At 52.1% G+C, this 18,205-nt stretch overlaps 1 protein-coding gene across 1 annotated transcript in view; it reads right to left on the reverse strand.

Moving 5' to 3' along the window:
* Positions 1 to 18,205, reverse strand: part of HDAC8 (histone deacetylase 8) — a 189,904-nt gene that overhangs the window by 159,164 nt on the left and 12,535 nt on the right. The window contains exon 4 of the mRNA XM_078616443.1: positions 6,983 to 7,124. Coding sequence (XP_078472569.1) covers positions 6,983 to 7,124 — 142 coding nt within the window. The remainder of the gene's footprint in view (positions 1 to 6,982; positions 7,125 to 18,205) is intronic.

Genomic DNA, 18,205 nt, shown 5'->3' on the forward strand with positions numbered 1-18,205 from the left:
GCAATTTTTTTCTTCTTCTCCACCAATAAAAAAAACCGTTCCATTTCCTGGTAGCAATTACATTTGTCGTGAGCGAGATAAGCGATAAGCTGATACTGCAAAAAAGTACACGGCCGTTACTCTTTGGCAGTGTACAGCGCGCTTCTGACCGACTCCAGGGCTGAACGGCCCTATCTTCCGCGTAAAGTAAAAAAAACTGCGTTTACAAAGCGGTTTCCAAAAACACCAAACTGCGTAGGTTTTCGCGGTTGCGAGTTACTGAGCCGGATTCTGCGGTGGTGCCGTATGGCTTCTCCCACGGCCGTGCCACAGAGGTCGCAACCGGGTACCCGATACCCGTACCCTACCTGATACCCGGCTACCCGTATCCGGCCGGGTACGGGTACGGGTACCCGTTTGCAACCCTGGTGCGGCCGGGTACGGGTAGGCCGTTAGTCACTGGTGAGTAACCGTTTGTCACGCATTTCGGGTAGGGTACGGGTAGGGAACGGGTACCCGTACCCAGCTGGTACCCGTACCCAGCTGGTACCCGTACCCAGCTGGGTACGGGTACCAGCTGGGTACGGGTACCAATTTGCGACCCTGGTGCGGCCGGGTACGGGTGCGGGTAAGGAATCAAAACCCGTTTGCGACCTCTGCCGTGCCACGACGCCGTTCCGGAACGACGGCCCGGCGTTTTGTTGCTCGGCGGTGCCCGGCGCACATGTGGTAACTGTCAGCAGCGGCGGCGGCGGCGTGCCACGTGCGAGCCGGTCCCCTCTCACCGACGCACGCTGACCAGCGTGGCGAAGTATGGACAAACAAATCCCCACGGCCGACGTGGCGTGGAGGAGGTCTTCGTTCATCCAGCAGTAGATTGACAAACGGCTGTCAATTGTGATAATTATTACGGAATCTTATAATATACATTTTACTATTTGCAACTGTTGTTATTATACCGCTTTGTTTTTCCAGAAAAGTCTCAAGGGTCTTTTTCAAGAGGCTCCTGCTACATTGGGACAGTTGTCCGATTCGATTAATACCGCACCCTCTAGATTATAAGACACACTTAATTTTTCCAATTATTTAAAAGTACAAATTGGGAGTCCACGGAATGCCTGTACCACCCTCTCCCCGTCGCTCGCGCTTTGCGCCGGGCTCTTGTTTGACAAACAAAAACGATTACATGTATATAAAAAAAGAAATAGGAAAAAGCTCCCAGCACCACGTGGAGGGAAACGTCAAGACATCGTGCCCGAACAACCCGGCGGGAAAGCCACCAAAGCCACCGAAACGCGAGAGCCACGGAGTTTGTGAGACGGCGAATAAGGGCGCGGCGAGGGCCGCGCTGTGATGTCGCATCGCGCGCACGCGTCCTGATCTCCCGGGCTACGACGGGGTTTTGTTTGAAAATCAATTAAGGCTTCAATAAGAGCCATTACCCCCTATCGTTGTCGTTTAAGCCGAGCCGTATTTGCGCACGCAGCTGCGCAGCGGCGTCTGCACCAGTTCCCTGGGCCATCCCACCCACCCACCCACCCCCTCATCGTCAACCATCACTGGCCAGCGTGGCCACGATGGACGAGAAACCCACGTGGCATGGCGGGGCGGGGGAGAGGGAAGGGAGTCGGGGAGGGGGGGGGAAGGACTCCATCCATTTGCCGAAATTTATTTTATTTTTGTTCTAGAAGGGCTAACCACGTACAAAAAAAATCACGAACTGCGCGGCCTGTGTGTGTGTAAAGGTGCAGCCCTGAAAGTTCCTGCTCATGCCGCTGCTCGCGAGAGCGGCCTCCAATCAGAGGGCCGATCCAGAGAGCCCCTCTTTGAACCCGCAATCTTGGCCTACTCTTCCACGTTGCCCACACGTCGTGAAAGAGGTGGGTCCACCCCACGTTTTACCCCACCACCACAAGCGACCCGCCCATGAACTGTTTTGTACAAATTTCTCCCGCTATTTGGACAGATGTTGGCGGGTGGGGTGGAGGGGGGAAAAGTTTGCCCCATCGTTCCAACTGCCGTGCCGGGAGATGGAATCAAACTCGCAACCTCTGGAATGCAAATCCTGTAGCGTGCTGACCGTTACTCCGACCGGGGGCATCCTCGTCTGTGGCCTTGCCTTTTAAAGGAGAGCACTTTGGGCTACTTGTGAACGCGGCACAAAACGTTACGACACAAAAGCACTCCACACGCAGGGGGATGAACTGCAATCACGGGGGGCTCCAGTACATCAATGGATTGGCTCGCTCAGCTTGGTGCTTGGCATGCACGCGCTCGACTTCTCAAGGGGTTGTCTGTGGCGAAATATCTACCGATGTGTGCAACTTGTTCGTCTGCCAGATGACAAAAGACTTTGTTATCTAGAAAGAGCCTTAAGTTGAGAGTTCTCATCAGGGCCCCATGGTGGCTAACAGCACATTCTCCCAACTGTTGTTCACTCAAGGCTCAGTGGCCTCCCCATCTCTCTGCCACGAGAGATGGGCCGTTGCCCGAAACGTTGTCCGTGACCGTATTATCATTAGGATTACGACGGACTTTATTCTCACTGTCAATTTAATGGCAATGTTGGGGGTTCATCTTCTTGGTTCTTTCGGTAAAGTCACGTAGAAGGGAAGTAATAAAATAATCCAAATAAAACATAATAAAATAATTCTCACGACGTTTCGGCCACAACGCAAGCAGCCGTCCTCAGGTGGAGAACAGGTCTGTCGGGGAGACAGCGTCTGTCTACTTGACGGACCTGTTCTCCACCTTGACGGACCTGTTCTTCACCTGAGGACGGCTGCTTGCGTTGTGGCCGAAACGTCGTGATAATGATTTTATTATGTTTTATTTTTATTATTTTATTACTTCCCTTCTACGTGACTTTACCGAAAGAACCAAGAAGATGAATCCCTGCAGTCACGAAAGCTTTAAATCGAAATTTTATGTTGGGGGTCTTATAATCCTGGTGACGCCTCTCAATCGAGAGGACGCTTGTCCACAGCGATAGACGCGAGGACACGTCGCCGTCCCTCCGTTCAACACAACCTTCTGGAAGACATCTCTCCGCCATTCTCAGGCGGCGCGTTGGTAATCGCCTCCCGGAAGGCGGCTGTCCGTAGCAATTGGCGTGTTTCCCCCCAGATTAATAAAATACGTTGAAATTGCGAGCAGCAAAAAAAAGAAAGAATTCTGAGAACGCGTCCGACTTTTCCACATCGTCTAACAATCCGGAGAATGCGCCACTGCATGTGGAACATTTTCTCATCTTAAGGGGCAGCGTGACGGACAAACGTGTATTCGGCGTTTTGTTATCCACGCTTGCGCGCGCCCGCTGCCAACGCGGCGTCGCAAACGAACGGCGACTCGGAGTCGGGGGGGGGGGCATGAGATTGGAGCGAGGCTCTCCCAGCTGGGCCCCCCCCTCCCTCCCCCGGCCCCCCACCGACCGCCCACCCCCCCCCCGGCGCTGACGGTGACCTCGAAGAGGCGGCGTTTTGACGACCCTCCTAGCGGCGGGCCACCGGCAGCGGGCCCCCCGAGACGCGGGAGAAATTCCGTTGAGCACGTGGATTCTATCTAGAAGTGCGCGTATCGACGGGCGACCCATCCGTGGAGATCATTTACTAACACCCAGTAGCGGGCGACTGTCCTGATGGAATCGCACGATAAAAAATAACAACCCCTACCACACGCGCACACACGCGAGCGAGGAGTTGACCGGGTTTAAGAGAGGATTTTTAGCGTGTAGCCGATGTTCGGCGAGGAATGTCCGTGATGGCACAAAAGGAGCCGAACGGCATTTCCTCCTTGCATCACTTTCTGTTTCTGTGTTGCTATATAGGGATATGAGAAGAGCCGAGCGAAGAGAGAGAGAGGGGGTGAAAGAAAAAAACACACGGGCTCCTTAAGATTCCTGAGATTCGGAGGAAATGCCTCGGGCTTAAAGAGCGTTGCACAAAGGCAGCGGTGAGACGCGGCGATTGTTATGCTGACGTTTGGCACAAACCGCGCACGAGGAGTGACTTGCCAATGCATTATGGGTGTGTCGGCCGGCAGGGGAGTCAAGACGCATTGATGACTATCGATTAGCGTCGATCGTTGAGCTTCAGCGATGCCGCCGTGGTTGTAATGGTCAGCACGCCGCACTTGCAACCACACAGGTCACCGGTTCAGCGGTTGAAACAATTGGACACGTTTCTTAAACCCACCAATCTCCCTTCAACCACCCCCCCCCAACTTGTCCACCCAGGGCTAGTTTGTTGATCACCATCTTCCTCTTTCGTACGGCTGCTCATGTAGATGCAGAGCAATGATTACAATTTCAAGAATGTATCGCTGACCGACAGGTCGTGTGTGGTTGAGCAAAGTGTGGGTAAGTACAACCTCTTCCAAGATGTGTGGCCAGCGTGGAAGAGTAGGCCAAAACATCCTCTAGAGGAGGTCAATAGAGCTCCTACTAGTGGAGGCCTTTCTGCCAGCAGTGGCACGAGCAGGCGGTTGTCGGTTCCGCGCGTTTTCCTTCCAGCACGCGTCGATCGGTACGCGAGAGTAAACTGTCGTTCAGATGTTTGTAAACGCTGCACGTGTAAGGCGTCGCAAAATCCGCAGCCACTGAAGATGCCAACATTCGCCGGAATGTAAAAAGAAGAAAAAAAACCACCCCACATTTTATTCGTTCATCGAATTGCGATTTGACAATCCGTTACGTCTTTGGCGGTGAGCATTAGTCGTTGAAATCTCGATCTCCCCGTGTTGATTCCCTTCCGGTTATTTTTCCGGCAGCGACTCAGGGGCCCAGCGGGGGCAGCGCCGGGAGCGCAGAGGTACCGCGGTTCGAATACAGCGGCCGAACCTCGTGCCCGACGTTTCGCTCCACGCGCTGGAGCCTTTTCCCTGCGGACCGAATTCAGTTCGCGCCCAAGGAGCGCACAGCACGTCGAGCAAAACATCGGACACTGTGCCGGTAGCTAGGCAGTTGCTGTTATTATATCGGCATGTGAATCTCAGAAAAGTCAAAGTAGCTTCCCCTGAAACTAATGTGGGGTAGGGCCCTCCTTCTTCTGCCTACAGCTCTGAGCCAGTGGTGGAAATTCCACTATCCCATGGCGGGGCTGGGTCTATCCAGGGAGCAACCGCTGCTGACTTCCAGAACCAATAAGTGACGCTCATTTCATCGATCCTGGATAAAGAAAGTCAGGGCAATTTAACTCGCGACTTTCAAATTTGTTAACCAAGCGGGTTACGTATCAAAGCGATCTAATTTTAGAACACCTCAGATTAAAAAAAGGGTCTAAAAATGACGCCGCTCATGACTCAGCACGATGCGGGCTTTCACACGTGGCCGTGCCCGCATCTTGTCTTTTGGTGATGACATTGCCGGAGCTTTGGTGGTCCTGCGCTGCCGAATGGCGGCGTAGTGGCCTGCGTGAGCGTTCCAAAGCCTCCCTCCCGCCTAAGAAGTTAATTCGGCGCAAAAAAAACCCAAAGGGGATTTGCCCACTTTACAAAATTGTGCACACCGCAGCTGTCCTACTTTCGCGTGCCCTGCTGGTGGACCGCTCGCCTGAAAGCCAGGTGTTTAATGGGCGTGAAGACGTGAGGACACGCAGACAATTATGTTACTTCACAGGTTTGATATTTAGGTCGTCAGGGTGTTGCAAACCGTTTCATTCTCCACATCGAAGCAATCTCACGCCTCCGTGTGCGTACATGTCTTCAATAGGTGCTCGCGAACAGCACTTGCCCCAAAATTTATGCTAAGGCTACACGGGAGACCTCTGTTTTGTGTGCAAGTATGTTTGTTTCCCAGGGAAGCGGTAATTTAGTGGTTAGCCGCACTGCACCATGAACCCGGCGTCCCGAGTTCGATTCCCGCTCACGGCCAACATCGGTGACGAATATATGAACAGGTCCCGGGCCTCCCCTAGGTCGACTCAGCCTTAAATGGGTACCTGGTGCAGTGTGGTAATACAACGGCACTGGCCACACCACCCCCTCGTGTGCCGTTCTATTCTTCACAGCTGCTCGCTCACAGCACTTGCCCCAGAAGTCTGGTAATGCTATGGGGGCGGGGGGGGGTATTATGTGTACATATGCCAAGTAAAGTATGTGTGCATAGGGTGCGCGGTGGCGGAGTGGTTTACGCTCCCCATTACATTTTTAGATATCAGTGACTCAGGTTTAGGTTATGTGGTTGTGAAAATATCAGTGGCATTAGAAGCTGTCCTGGAATTCCCTTGGTTAAACCCAGCCCTGAATGAGTGTGCAAACATCAGCACGGGGGAGACAAAGGTGGGTGGGTAACATCATCTTCTTGTGTGCCATAACCAGCGTTAATACACGCTGGCAGCACTTGTCCCAACGTTCGTGGAGGCTGACTGGGCAAACCTTTCGTATGAAGTTATGTTTGTTTATACAGAGCAATTGCTAACATGGGGAGAGGAAGAGATACTTTCAGCAGCACCTGTTGTAACACTGCTCCTACACACAAACCATAACGGCACATTATTTACAATCCCTTGTCAATGTACTGCTGGATGAAAGCCTTTCCCGTGCTGTTTTGGCTTATATAGCGGTTGTTTGAACATACTTCACCACGCTGGTCAGTGCGCATTGGTGAAAAGGGGGGTGGGGAGGGGGCAGGAACGATTGAAATGTCACTCGCCACTGACGTTACAGCCGTGGCCGGGAATCATTCTCAGGTGGTCGAACTCGCAGCTCGGCATGCTAACTGCTGCGCCACCGCTCCAGCTCACTCGCCAAGTGGCACATTCAATGGCAGCAACGGTAGACTCAAAGGTAGATAAAACGTATAGGGCAAAAGCGAAGAAGAAAATGCGGAGAGGTGATAAATAGATCGGCGGAGGTTAGCAATTAAATCACGTTCGGTGAGAGAGGTGAGCCCTGGCCAAGTGGGGCACTGCGCAAAACCGCCCGCCCGCCCACCCACGCACCTCCGGACCCGCTCGGTCTACGCGGGAAATGAATGGAAATTCCGCGCACGTTGTCGGCGCGTTACTTTTTCGCGTGGTGCCACCCTCCGGGCCAGTTGAGGGCCACGTCGCAGGAGCCGTCCATCAGAGAGCCGGCGGCTGCCAGCGTCCCTCCCGCCACGGATGCCGCGCACTCGAACACGCCCTCCGTGGTGGGGCAGTCGTAGCCTGCGGTACCGCACACACGCACCGCACAATGTATCCACCGCACACACGCACCGCACACAGACACAACATACCCACCACACACTTGCAACTTACCGCACACACGCACCGCACGATATATTCACCGCACACACGAACCGCACATGCGCACCGCATGTTTACAATGCACACACACACTGCGCATAGACACAACGTATCCACCGCACACACGCACCGCACACGTACACACACTTGCACCTTACCGCACACACGCACCATTACGCACCGCACACACGCACAATGTATCCACCGCAGACATGTATCACACAAGCGCGCCGCACTCATGCACGGGGCCGCGTTTAGAGATGACCCCTTCAGACACTTCTGTCTGACCAGCGTTGAAGAGGAGGCCAAAATACCCTCCTCTGTAAAGGCTCTCTCGTGATTCCTCGAGTGGAGGGCCCTTCCACCAACAGTGGCACGAGCAAGAAATTGCAGGGCTGCACCTTAATAATATATTATTTGCATGCAGATGGCAGCAATTCGTCCACCGCCGCCAGAGGAGTGAACACCGCTCGTAGTGGTGGATCAAGGGCAGGGCGACGGGGGCAATGTCCCCACGCTCCCCCCCTCTCCCTGCCCTTGAGACCCAGAATTTTGTTATTTTATTGATATGTTCGTGGCCTCTGTTTAAAACGCTGGAAATCTCAGCACTACGCATCCCCCCACCGCTCTGGCCCCTCCCCCCCATCCAACTCGATCTGCTGTCGAGTATTAATTCGTGAATAATGGACGACGACAACACTTGCCGTGGACACCCTGTGCCACGGCTAATACGGTACATTGCGGCTTCTGGGTCAAGCTGCCACCTCTGAGAAACAAACCCGAGACGTGTGATGGGATAAGATGATCTCACAGTAGCGAGGGAGGGGAGAACCGCACGGAAGTGCATCGTCTTGGGTGGCGTACGATTATTATAATAATACTGGTCAACACACTTTTTCTGGCATAAGGTATTCCAACGGTCTTAAGGTAATTTTGGGGTGCTGATTCAAAATCTGGCATCAGTTTTTGTCTATCACATCAGGTTGATGAGAAATCAAATATTGCATTTTCAATAAAAACTGCAGAAGAAAAATATTAAATAAATGTGGATATCTACATAAAATGATATTATAAACACACTATCCTAAAAATACAGCACCATATTTTAACACTAAAGCAGTCACTGACTCGCAACAACTTGCAATCATAAGTGAAAGAGTTAATTTCGGGTAAAATCAATGAAAATGGGGTATGCCGATAGCATAAAAATGAGATGTGATAGAGCAAATATGAGATCAGATTTGGAATCAGCACCCTGAAATTAGTCTAAAACAGCTGCAAAAGTCCAGGCCAGAATTTTTTTTTTTGTTGACCAGTGTTATTATTACAATTATTATTGATATTACTATTCTGCAACTGACAAGTAAACCAGGAGTGTTCACGCCCCGGAAAGACGAGGCAGATTTTCCCCAGGCAGCAGGCTGCTTCCTGCTGATCCAAGAGGATGATCCTGGGAAAACCGGGACGGGTGGCAACCTCGCTGCTGAGAGTCGGCACCGGTGTACGTATGCATGCAAGACGTGCCTGACTCGTCGCTCCCTCGGTCACACACTGACAAACAATCCGAACGAGACAAACTGCTCAACAACGCAAGGGTGGCACCAGAACCCCCACCCCCCCCACTTGTGCCCCCTCCACCCCCAACCCCCCATCGCCCCCCCCCTCTTGTGCCCCCCACTCCTTCCTGTGAGCAACCACCCCCCCCCGCCCCCTCCGTGCCTCCGCCAAACAACAGCAAAACACGGAAGCCCTCTCGACTTCAAACGTCCATGGAAACACTCGCTCGCGCGTCATTAATTAATTTTTGTTGCTGAATTATTGATTTTGTTTTCAGGGCCACGCAGCGCACGCCAACCCATCGGCGCCGTGCGGGTGCTGCTCAATCCAACGAGCCGGCGACGAATCTGAACTCGACCCTCCGTTTGGGTAGCTCGCACGAAGCGCGCGCGCGCACGCTCGCTCGCTCGCCTTCGGCGGAAAGGGGGAGATCGTTGGCCCGGCTGCGTGGGGAATTGCTCGAAGCGAAAAAAAACAGAACGTGTCGGTTATTTAATCAGATGTGATTTTAGCCAAGGGAACCCTCCCTCCTCAAATGCGGTGAAACATTTGTGCTGCATTTTACACGCGAAATTTCGTGTCGGCAGCCTCCTACCTATAAATGTCTATCCCTGCTCTGGCCCAGTGCGCCTGGCCAAGCAGTGATTTTGCACCACGAGGTTGCCACACTGTGTGGTGGGCTGTAGGCCCAAAGTAGCCAAGCAAGGGCTTAGGGTCCCCAAACAGCTCAAGGGGGCCTGGGACTCATGCAAGAAATAGGGGCGTGTCAAATATCTGCTCCAATTCAAATCTGAATAAAACATAACCCAATTCGCATAAATAACGTCATTAACATATCTCTATAATAGAGTTTTTTTTGGGTTAGATCACGTAAATATATAAATGTGTCGTTAAAACCCGCCACCACCCGACACAGCCAACTAGTAAGGGTTGTCACGTAAACAGAAAATGCCAGTTCGTCACTCGTACAGCGCACACTATCTCGTCTGCATCTCGTCTCTATTTTTGTCCACATTTTGTCTCATCTCGCGAGGTACACCTCCATCGCTTCCCTATACTTCTGCTGCCATCTCGCTGTGCATTTAGTGAGATGGAATGAGAGAAGGGGAGTCTTCAAAAACAACTCTTGCTGTGGGCCCTGAATAGACCACAAGCACCACCACAACCACCACTGGCCACCGTGAACGGACGACGTCCTACTACGGACAACACCGTGCGTGTTGAGGCCTGCCGCAATGCCAACAACTTAACGCCGTCTACAGGCCAGGATTAACCCACAGGCTAATAAAGGCTCAGGCCCTCATTTCGCAAGGCCCACCTTGAGGCCCTCCGTTACACGTTGTTGGTAACAGCTGAGCGACGGTAGCGCGGCCATCGGGAACATTTTTCGTGTTTGGATTACGATGAAATCATTCGTGACTATGCCACAGCGGCTAAAGCTAGGAGAAAAAAAACCGAATGTTTGTTTGAAGAAATTAGTGTAGTGAGTGATTTACGTTTGATGACTTTGCCTTGAGTCAAATACACATGTTAATGTTACATAAGTAAATAAACACGTTTGATGACTTCATCATTTTACTGTTGTTGCAATTATATGTAAGAAGGCATGCTTAAGCCCATCCCTCCTATTACCATGAAGCACCTCATAACCGCAATCCAGCCCTGGCCATCCACCACGGTGGTGGACACGAAGCAGCCACTCCATCTTCATGGCACAAACCAAACCAAACTTTTAAAAAACAAGCAAAAAAATCTATGTTTTATTTTACCAGGAAAGGCCCACTAAGCTATACAGCTCTATTTCAGAAGTGATTTGGCCACAAACGATAGCTCAACGAAGTGGTTTCTCGCGTGGAAATTTATAGCCGCCAAATACTCTAAATGCATGTTTATAAATGTGCAGAGAAAAAAACGGAGGAGCCGGAGAAAAACCCGCGCCACATGGCGCCACCATACGGCGCCACCACACTCACTGTGCGCACCTCATCCAGCAGTAGATTGATCATGGCTGCTGCTGATGGTGATGCGTGGGTTTGCGTGCGCACAAGTGGCACGCCGCTACGGACGGAATTGGTGCCGCCATGGAAATGCCGGTGTCCATCTGCTGTGTTCATTTCAACGTCTGTGCATATCCGTCTCCGCGAACTATCTGTTGATCTATATCAATCTATACAAGATGAGATGATTTTCTTTCAACCTCTGCGTTTCTCCTGCCGATCGGCGCTTCCAAAACAAAACAAAAAACATCGCGGCGGCGGCGGCGGCTCACCTGGGACATTTGTTTCTGCGCGTCACGCCGGCTGGGAAGCACGGGCACTGGAGGGTTAATTTTCTTAGCGCGCGACCACCCCCCCCCCCGCCGTGTTGATTCTGGGAACATTACTTATTCATCGCCAGTGGTTAATGTGTCAATGGCATTGGCACAGAGTGCTCCCTGCTACTCTCCTGTGAGCAGTGTCCCCGGATCGCTATCGGCCCGCAGACGACGAACAAACCACCCACTCTCTGGTAATTGGGCTCAAGGCGAGAGGGGGAGTGCTGGGGGAGAGCTGGGCGGGAGAGCTGGGGTGGGGGGGGGAGCTGGGGGGGGGTGCTGGGGGGGAGAGCTGGGAGGGAGAGCTGGGGTGGGGGGAAGAGCTGGGGGGGGGAGCTGGGGGGAGAGCTGGGCGGGAGAGCTGGGGTGGGGGGGGGGAGCTGGGGGGGGTGCTGGGGGGGAGAGCTGGGCGGGAGAGCTGGGGTGGGGGGAAGAGCTGGGGGGGGGGAGCTGGGGGGGAGAGCTGGGGGGGAGAGCTGGGGTGGGGGGAAGAGCTGGGGGGGGGGAGCTGCGGGGGAGAGCTGGGCGGGAGAGCTGGGTTGGGGGGAAGAGCTGTGGGGGGGGAGCTGGGGGAGAGCTGGGGGGGAGAGCTGGGAGGGGGGGGGGAGCTGGGGGGGGCTGGGGGGGAGAGCTGGGCAGGAGAGCTGGGGTGGGGGGAAGAGCTGGGGGGGGGGAGCTGGGGGGGGGGAGGAGCTGGGGGAGAGAGCTGGGGGGGGGAGCTGGGAGGGGGGGGGCTGGGGGGAGAGGAGCTGGGGGGGAGAGCTGGGCGGGAGAGCTGGGGTGGGGGAGCTGGGAGGGGGGGGAGCTGGGGGGGGGGGCTGGGGGGGAGAGCTGGGAGGGGGGGGGGCTGGGGGGGGGGGATCTGGGCGGGAGAGCTGGGGTGGGGGGGGGGAGCTGGGGGGGGGGGGGAGTTGGGGGGGAAAGAGCTGGGGTGGGGGGGGAGAGCTGGGGGGGCAGTGCTGGGGGGGAGCTGGAGGGGAGAGCTGGGGGGAGAGCTGGGGGGAGAGCTGGGGGGAGAGCTGGGGGGGGAGTGCTGGGGGAAGAGCTGGGGGGGGAGTGCTGGGGGGGAGAGCTGGGGGGGGAGTGCTGGGGGAAGAGCTGGGGGGGAGAGCTGGGAGGGGGGGGGGAGCTGGGGGGGGGGGAGCTGGGGGAGGGGGGAGCTGGGGGGGAGAGCTGGGGGGGAGAGCTGGGGGGGGGGGGAGCTGGGGGGGGGGAGCTGGGGGGGAGAGCCGAGAGGGAGAGCCGGTGGGGGGGGGGGAGAGCTGTGCGGCCTTAAAATAAAAATATAACAGGCGACGTTTCTGGCAATAGCCCTTCTTCATGGCACGTAAATGGAGACACCAGAGAGAACAATTTTAGCCGCGTTGCTACGGACATTCCTGCGTTCAACATTGTGCGGTAGAAAAAAAAACCTCCTTAAAAATGTGGTGACACAAGTCAATAGCTATGCGGTCTGTGCCCGCAGCGGAGTGCAAGCGCGACCCCTGGTGGCTCATGGACCTCTCCGTTGAACGCGAACCCAGGCCCTGCTGGGACGAAAAAAAATGTGAGGTATTGGAGTGGGTCCTCATCATCACAAAGGGACAAGAGGCATATTTTGGGCGAATAGCAAACAGGAGAGAGGTGATTTAAAAAATGGTGGGGGTGGGGGGAGTGTGGTTAAAAGGAGAATACGACTGGCTGACACAAGCAGTAGTTTCAAGTGAAAGTCAAGATCTACGACCGGCTGACATGAGCCAGTGGTTTTCAATTGAAAGCCAACAGATCAAGAGATCGAGACGTCATCGTTGCCAGAGCAGCTAATGCCACCGCTCCCCGGCAACGCTTTGTGCCAAGCACTCGCGACATCTCAAGTTACGCCGTCGCGCTGGGCTATCGGTGAAGTGATCCCGTTTGTCACCCTACACGACCATCGGTTCGAGAACGCACAAATAATAAAAAAAGCCTCGACCCTGCTCACATGCGTGCCGCTGGCCGGGAGATGATGGGGCTGGGCTTGGTGATGTCATCGGTGCGATTTGGGGTCACGGGTCATTTTTAAAGGGAACCACACACAAAAACGAAAGGAGTCGATTACAATATTTCATCTTCTTGGTTCTTTCGGTAAAGTCACGTAGAAGGGAAATAATAAAATAATAAAAATAAACCTAATAAAATAATATTAATTTATATATTATAAAATAATATTATATTTCGATTTAAAGCTTTCGTGACTGCAGGGATTCATCTTCTTGGTTCTTTCGGTAAAGTCACGTAGAAGGGAAGTAATAAAATAATAAAAATAAAACATAATAAAACAATTCTCACGACGTTTCGGCCACAACGCAAGCAGCCGTCCTCAGGCGAAGAATGAGAACATTATCAAGCTAGGAGCTTATGTAGGTGTAGCGAGGAGGAGCGCCTTAACAAAAGAATGTGCATATGAAGAGGAATTTAGCATACCAATGGGCAATGAGTAGGAGGTGGGCGGAGGGGTTTCAAAGTCCCATTATGGCCATGCATTATGCAGGATCAACAGCACCACGGGGGGGCGCAAGGAACAGCGTTAATAAAGGAAAGGAATGTTAATGATATGTAGCTGCATTTACCCAACAACCACGTAGAAAACCAAAGTAAAAACTACATAAAAAACTAAAATATAAACTGATACTTACTATACTCTACAATAAGCTGAGTTACTAACAACAAATAATAACTTACAATTCTACGTCGTAAGAAGTATATAATATACTTCCATCTAAACTTTATTCTCTTAGCATATACAGTACTATATACTGCCATAGATAAACCCAACATTAAATTATATACTGTATTGCTGTAAACCACCCTATACGTTATACATTTTAATATAACACTATGTATTATTCAACTCACCCTAATGTGTATCGAAATGGTTTATTACGTCCTTCCAATGATTGCTAAGCCTGAATCCATCTTCTCGGTTAAAATTGTCTCTGTGTTTGTATATGTGGATCGCCTCATGAACGAATCTCTCATGATAGCCAGATGGCTTGCAGAGAACCTCCGTCCTGGAGAAGTCAATGTCATGTGAGCCCACTGAGTTGTAACAGTGGTCTGCCACGGCTGAGGTGTTTGTCCTACCGTGTTTTAGATCAGCTTTATGTTCACGAATGCGGTCTGAGACGTGTCGTTTGGTTTCCCCAATGTAACTGCAGTTACATGCGGTCTGAGACGTGTCGTTTGGTTTCCCCAATGTAACTGCAGTTACATTGGGGAAACCAAACGACACGTCTCAGACCGCATTCGTGAACATAAAGCTGATCTAAAACACGGTAGGACAAACACCTCAGCCGTGGCAGACCACTGTTACAACTCAGTGGGCTCACATGACATTGACTTCTCCAGGACGGAGGTTCTCTGCAAGCCATCTGGCTATCATGAGAGATTCGTTCATGAGGCGATCCACATATACAAACACAGAGACAATTTTAACCGAGAAGATGGATTCAGGCTTAGCAATCATTGGAAGGACGTAATAAACCATTTCGATACACATTAGGGTGAGTTGAATAATACATAGTGTTATATTAAAATGTATAACGTATAGGGTGGTTTACAGCAATACAGTATATAATTTAATGTTGGGTTTATCTATGGCAGTATATAGTACTGTATATGCTAAGAGAATAAAGTTTAGATGGAAGTATATTATATACTTCTTACGACGTAGAATTGTAAGTTATTATTTGTTGTTAGTAACTCAGCTTATTGTAGAGTATAGTAAGTATCAGTTTATATTTTAGTTTTTTATGTAGTTTTTACTTTGGTTTTCTACGTGGTTGTTGGGTAAATGCAGCTACATATCATTAACATTCCTTTCCTTTATTAACGCTGTTCCTTGCGCCCCCCCGTGGTGCTGTTGATCCTGCATAATGCATGGGCATAATGGGACTTTGAAACCCCTCCGCCCACCTCCTACTCATTGCCCATTGGTATGCTAAATTCCTCTTCATATGCACATTCTTTTGTTAAGGCGCTCCTCCTCGCTACACCTACATAAGCTCCTAGCTTGATAATGTTCTCATTCTTCGCCTGAGGACGGCTGCTTGCGTTGTGGCCGAAACGTCGTGAGAATTGTTTTATTATGTTTTATTTTTATTATTTTATTACTTCCCTTCTACGTGACTTTACCGAAAGAACCAAGAAGATAATATTATATTATAATATTATTTAATGGTTTCTTTTTATTATTTTATTATTTCCCTTCTACGTGACTTTAATTATTATTATATTATTTTATATATTATAAAATAATATAATATTATAATAATATTATTTTATTATTTTATTATGTTTTATTTTTATTCTTTTATTATTTCCCTTCTACGTGACTTTACCGAAAGAACCATGAAGATGAATCCCTGCAGTCACGAAAGCTTTAAATCGAAATACAATATCTCAGTCGACTAATCAACTGAATGGGATACTCGTCCTGCCTTTGGCTGCAACGCAAGGAGGATTGCTGGTACGCAGACGCAGTCGCTGCCCCGCTAACAATCTCAACGCTCCTCATGCCCAAAGCTGCTGCGGTTGGCAAGCTGCCCGGCCTGCGCAAACTAAACACGTGGGTTAGCCAGGTTCCAGGGAATGTTTAGCATGCAGGCTTTCGCGACCAATATCATCCGTAAGAGGTAAAAAAACTAAAACTCTATCCAGGGACTGTTTCAGAATCTTTAACCAGTCTCACTCTCACTCGGCGGGGTGTCTCCCCTACTTGGGATCTTTGGCCATTCGAATCTCAATCTCTTGACCGGCTGATGTATGAAGATCGAGGGAGCGACCAAGAAAAGTCATCAGCCGTGGTTAATCAGCTGCTGGATGAAGGTCTCGCCAAGCCGTTACGGTCCTTCGTATTTCCGCAATCTAACGATCCACCCGGCAAGCTGCGCAGAAGGAGCTCGTTTCGTCGCTCCATCTCCTCTGTGGACAGCCTCTCAATGGACACGTCCCATCGCTTGGCTGCCACTCCTTCCTTAGCCTCGACCACGTAAATGATGTCCGTAAGCAAGTAACGTCGGCCACAATGCGCAGACCAGGTCTGTCGGGGAGACAGACGCTGTCTCCCCAACAGACCTGGTCTTTACCTGAGGACGGCTGCTTGCGTTGTGACCGAAACGTCGTGAGAATTATTTTATTATGTTTTATTTTTATTGTTTTATTGTTTCCCTTCTGCGTGACTTTACCGAAAGTCACGAAAGCTTTAAATCGAAAAAAGTTACGTCAATCAAATTTGCAGCTTCCCGTGTCCTGTTTTTGGTTCGGATGAATTTGCATCTAATTTTTTCCCCTCGCAGAAAATTCATTTTCCGCACGCCGTATATTTTTTCGACCCAAGGTATCTCCCTGGGAAAGGAGACTTCTGCTCTCAGCGAGCTGTAAGCCGGTTTTAAACGCGGGCTATCTCCCTCTGACCCTGCGTGTGCCGAGCGTGGCCGCTGCAGCGTGCGATTTTATCTTGGCAACAACGAAAATGGTGCAGTGAGCCAGGGAGCCAAGTAATCGCACCTAACAGCCGGTTACAGTCGCCCGCACTGCGAGGAATTATCCTCTAATTACGACGAAAGTCAAGGACGAAGCGTCTCCGTGCTTGCGCGAGCGTGGCGCACTGCGCACCTCGGGATTGCCACAACGCGCAAGGAAAATGTGCCACTGGCTCACAAACAGCAGGAAGGGCATGGACTCCCATCGTCCCTCGCGTGCATGTCATGTGACCGCCTTGCCTAAGCCACCAGCTCCGAAAAGGGCTGAACCTGCGGCCGGATTGTCGTCTGTTGGCGGCCGTGTTACGGGCGTCGACTCAAAGCGTTGAAAATGCGGCCATCCCAACAGGCAGCGGCGCACGTACGAAGAGACACACACACACACAAGCAGAGTCTCCAGAGTAGAGTCTTGACAGAGATGAACTACGTGTAGGGAGTTGGGCCAAGGCAAGCTCAGGGGCTATGTTTGGCTGCGTCTTGTACACTAAAGCTTGAACGTCGTCACACAACCGTTCTCCCCGCCAAAGACCACACGCATTTTTCAATATCGGAAGCACCACACTTCTACGTGCCGTTTCCGCTCGACCGATCGGAGCCTTCCTTGCTCACCGCGCTGCCAACCGTCCGACTTGCCGAACATCTTTTGGCGGTTCCGGCAGCGCCCGACAGGAGGGTGGTACATTTTGCCCGTCGCTTGGGCATGAGGCACGCAGAGCGGCTCGACTCTCCGCGGGAATGGCAAAGGCCGCCACCAAGCGCCTCGTCGGCCCGACGCCATTGGCAGCACCTTCAGTGCCTCCAATTCCGTCCAATCCGAGGCCCCGGCACGCAGCTCCGAACCTTCGGAAGGCCTCCCAATCGCCTCCCACCGCCGAGTACAGCTGTGAAAAAGAGCTTCGCGGCTCGTCGGATTTCTGCAGGATAAATATTCTGATTCCGCATCACACGACGTCCCCTGTTTCCCGTCACTCTTCAATTGGGACGAGTTGGGGGGGGGGGTCGTCGGTTTGCGCTCTCATTGCAGCCGTGCCGCTAGCTCGTTGTTGTCGTTCCGGCACGGGCCCCCCCCTTAAATTTGGGCGGCAGGAAGGAGGGCTGCGTCGGTAGGCCCCACCTCGCTTCGGGACGAGTGCCGGGTCCACGATGACGACCGCCGCTGCCGGGACGACGACAACTGCCGCCGACGCTCTGTGGTTGACGTCCGGACAAAGGCGGCAAGGGGGGGGGGGGGGGGGGGGGTGGCTGCGCGGCACCATTTCGGCAAACCACCTGCAGCGATCCGGTGAGCGGTCGTCACCGCCGCTTGCTTGCACACGCTGCTTTGTACGTACTGTACGTTGAACTTCTTTTGCGTCGTACGTAGCGAACGATGCTAATCGGAGGTGTGGGGAGGGGGGGAAGGACAACAAACTAAATACAAAATCAGTTTTAAATAAATGAGTTTTCAACCGAATATATATCGGAAGGAAGAGCGTTCCAGACGGCCGCAGAAGCACATCTAAAAGCGTGCGACGCGGTTTGATGGCCAGCGAGTCTTGTCTCTGGCCGGGACGAACTCTTGCGGCTTGCTGAAGAGGACTGCGTTCTCGGCTCCTGCTGGTCCGTCCCGATGAACTGCGGTTCTTCTG

Source organism: Lampetra planeri, chromosome 50, assembly GCF_965212315.1.
Source record: "Lampetra planeri chromosome 50, kcLamPlan1.2.h2, whole genome shotgun sequence".
NCBI lineage: Eukaryota > Metazoa > Chordata > Hyperoartia > Petromyzontiformes > Petromyzontidae > Lampetra > Lampetra planeri.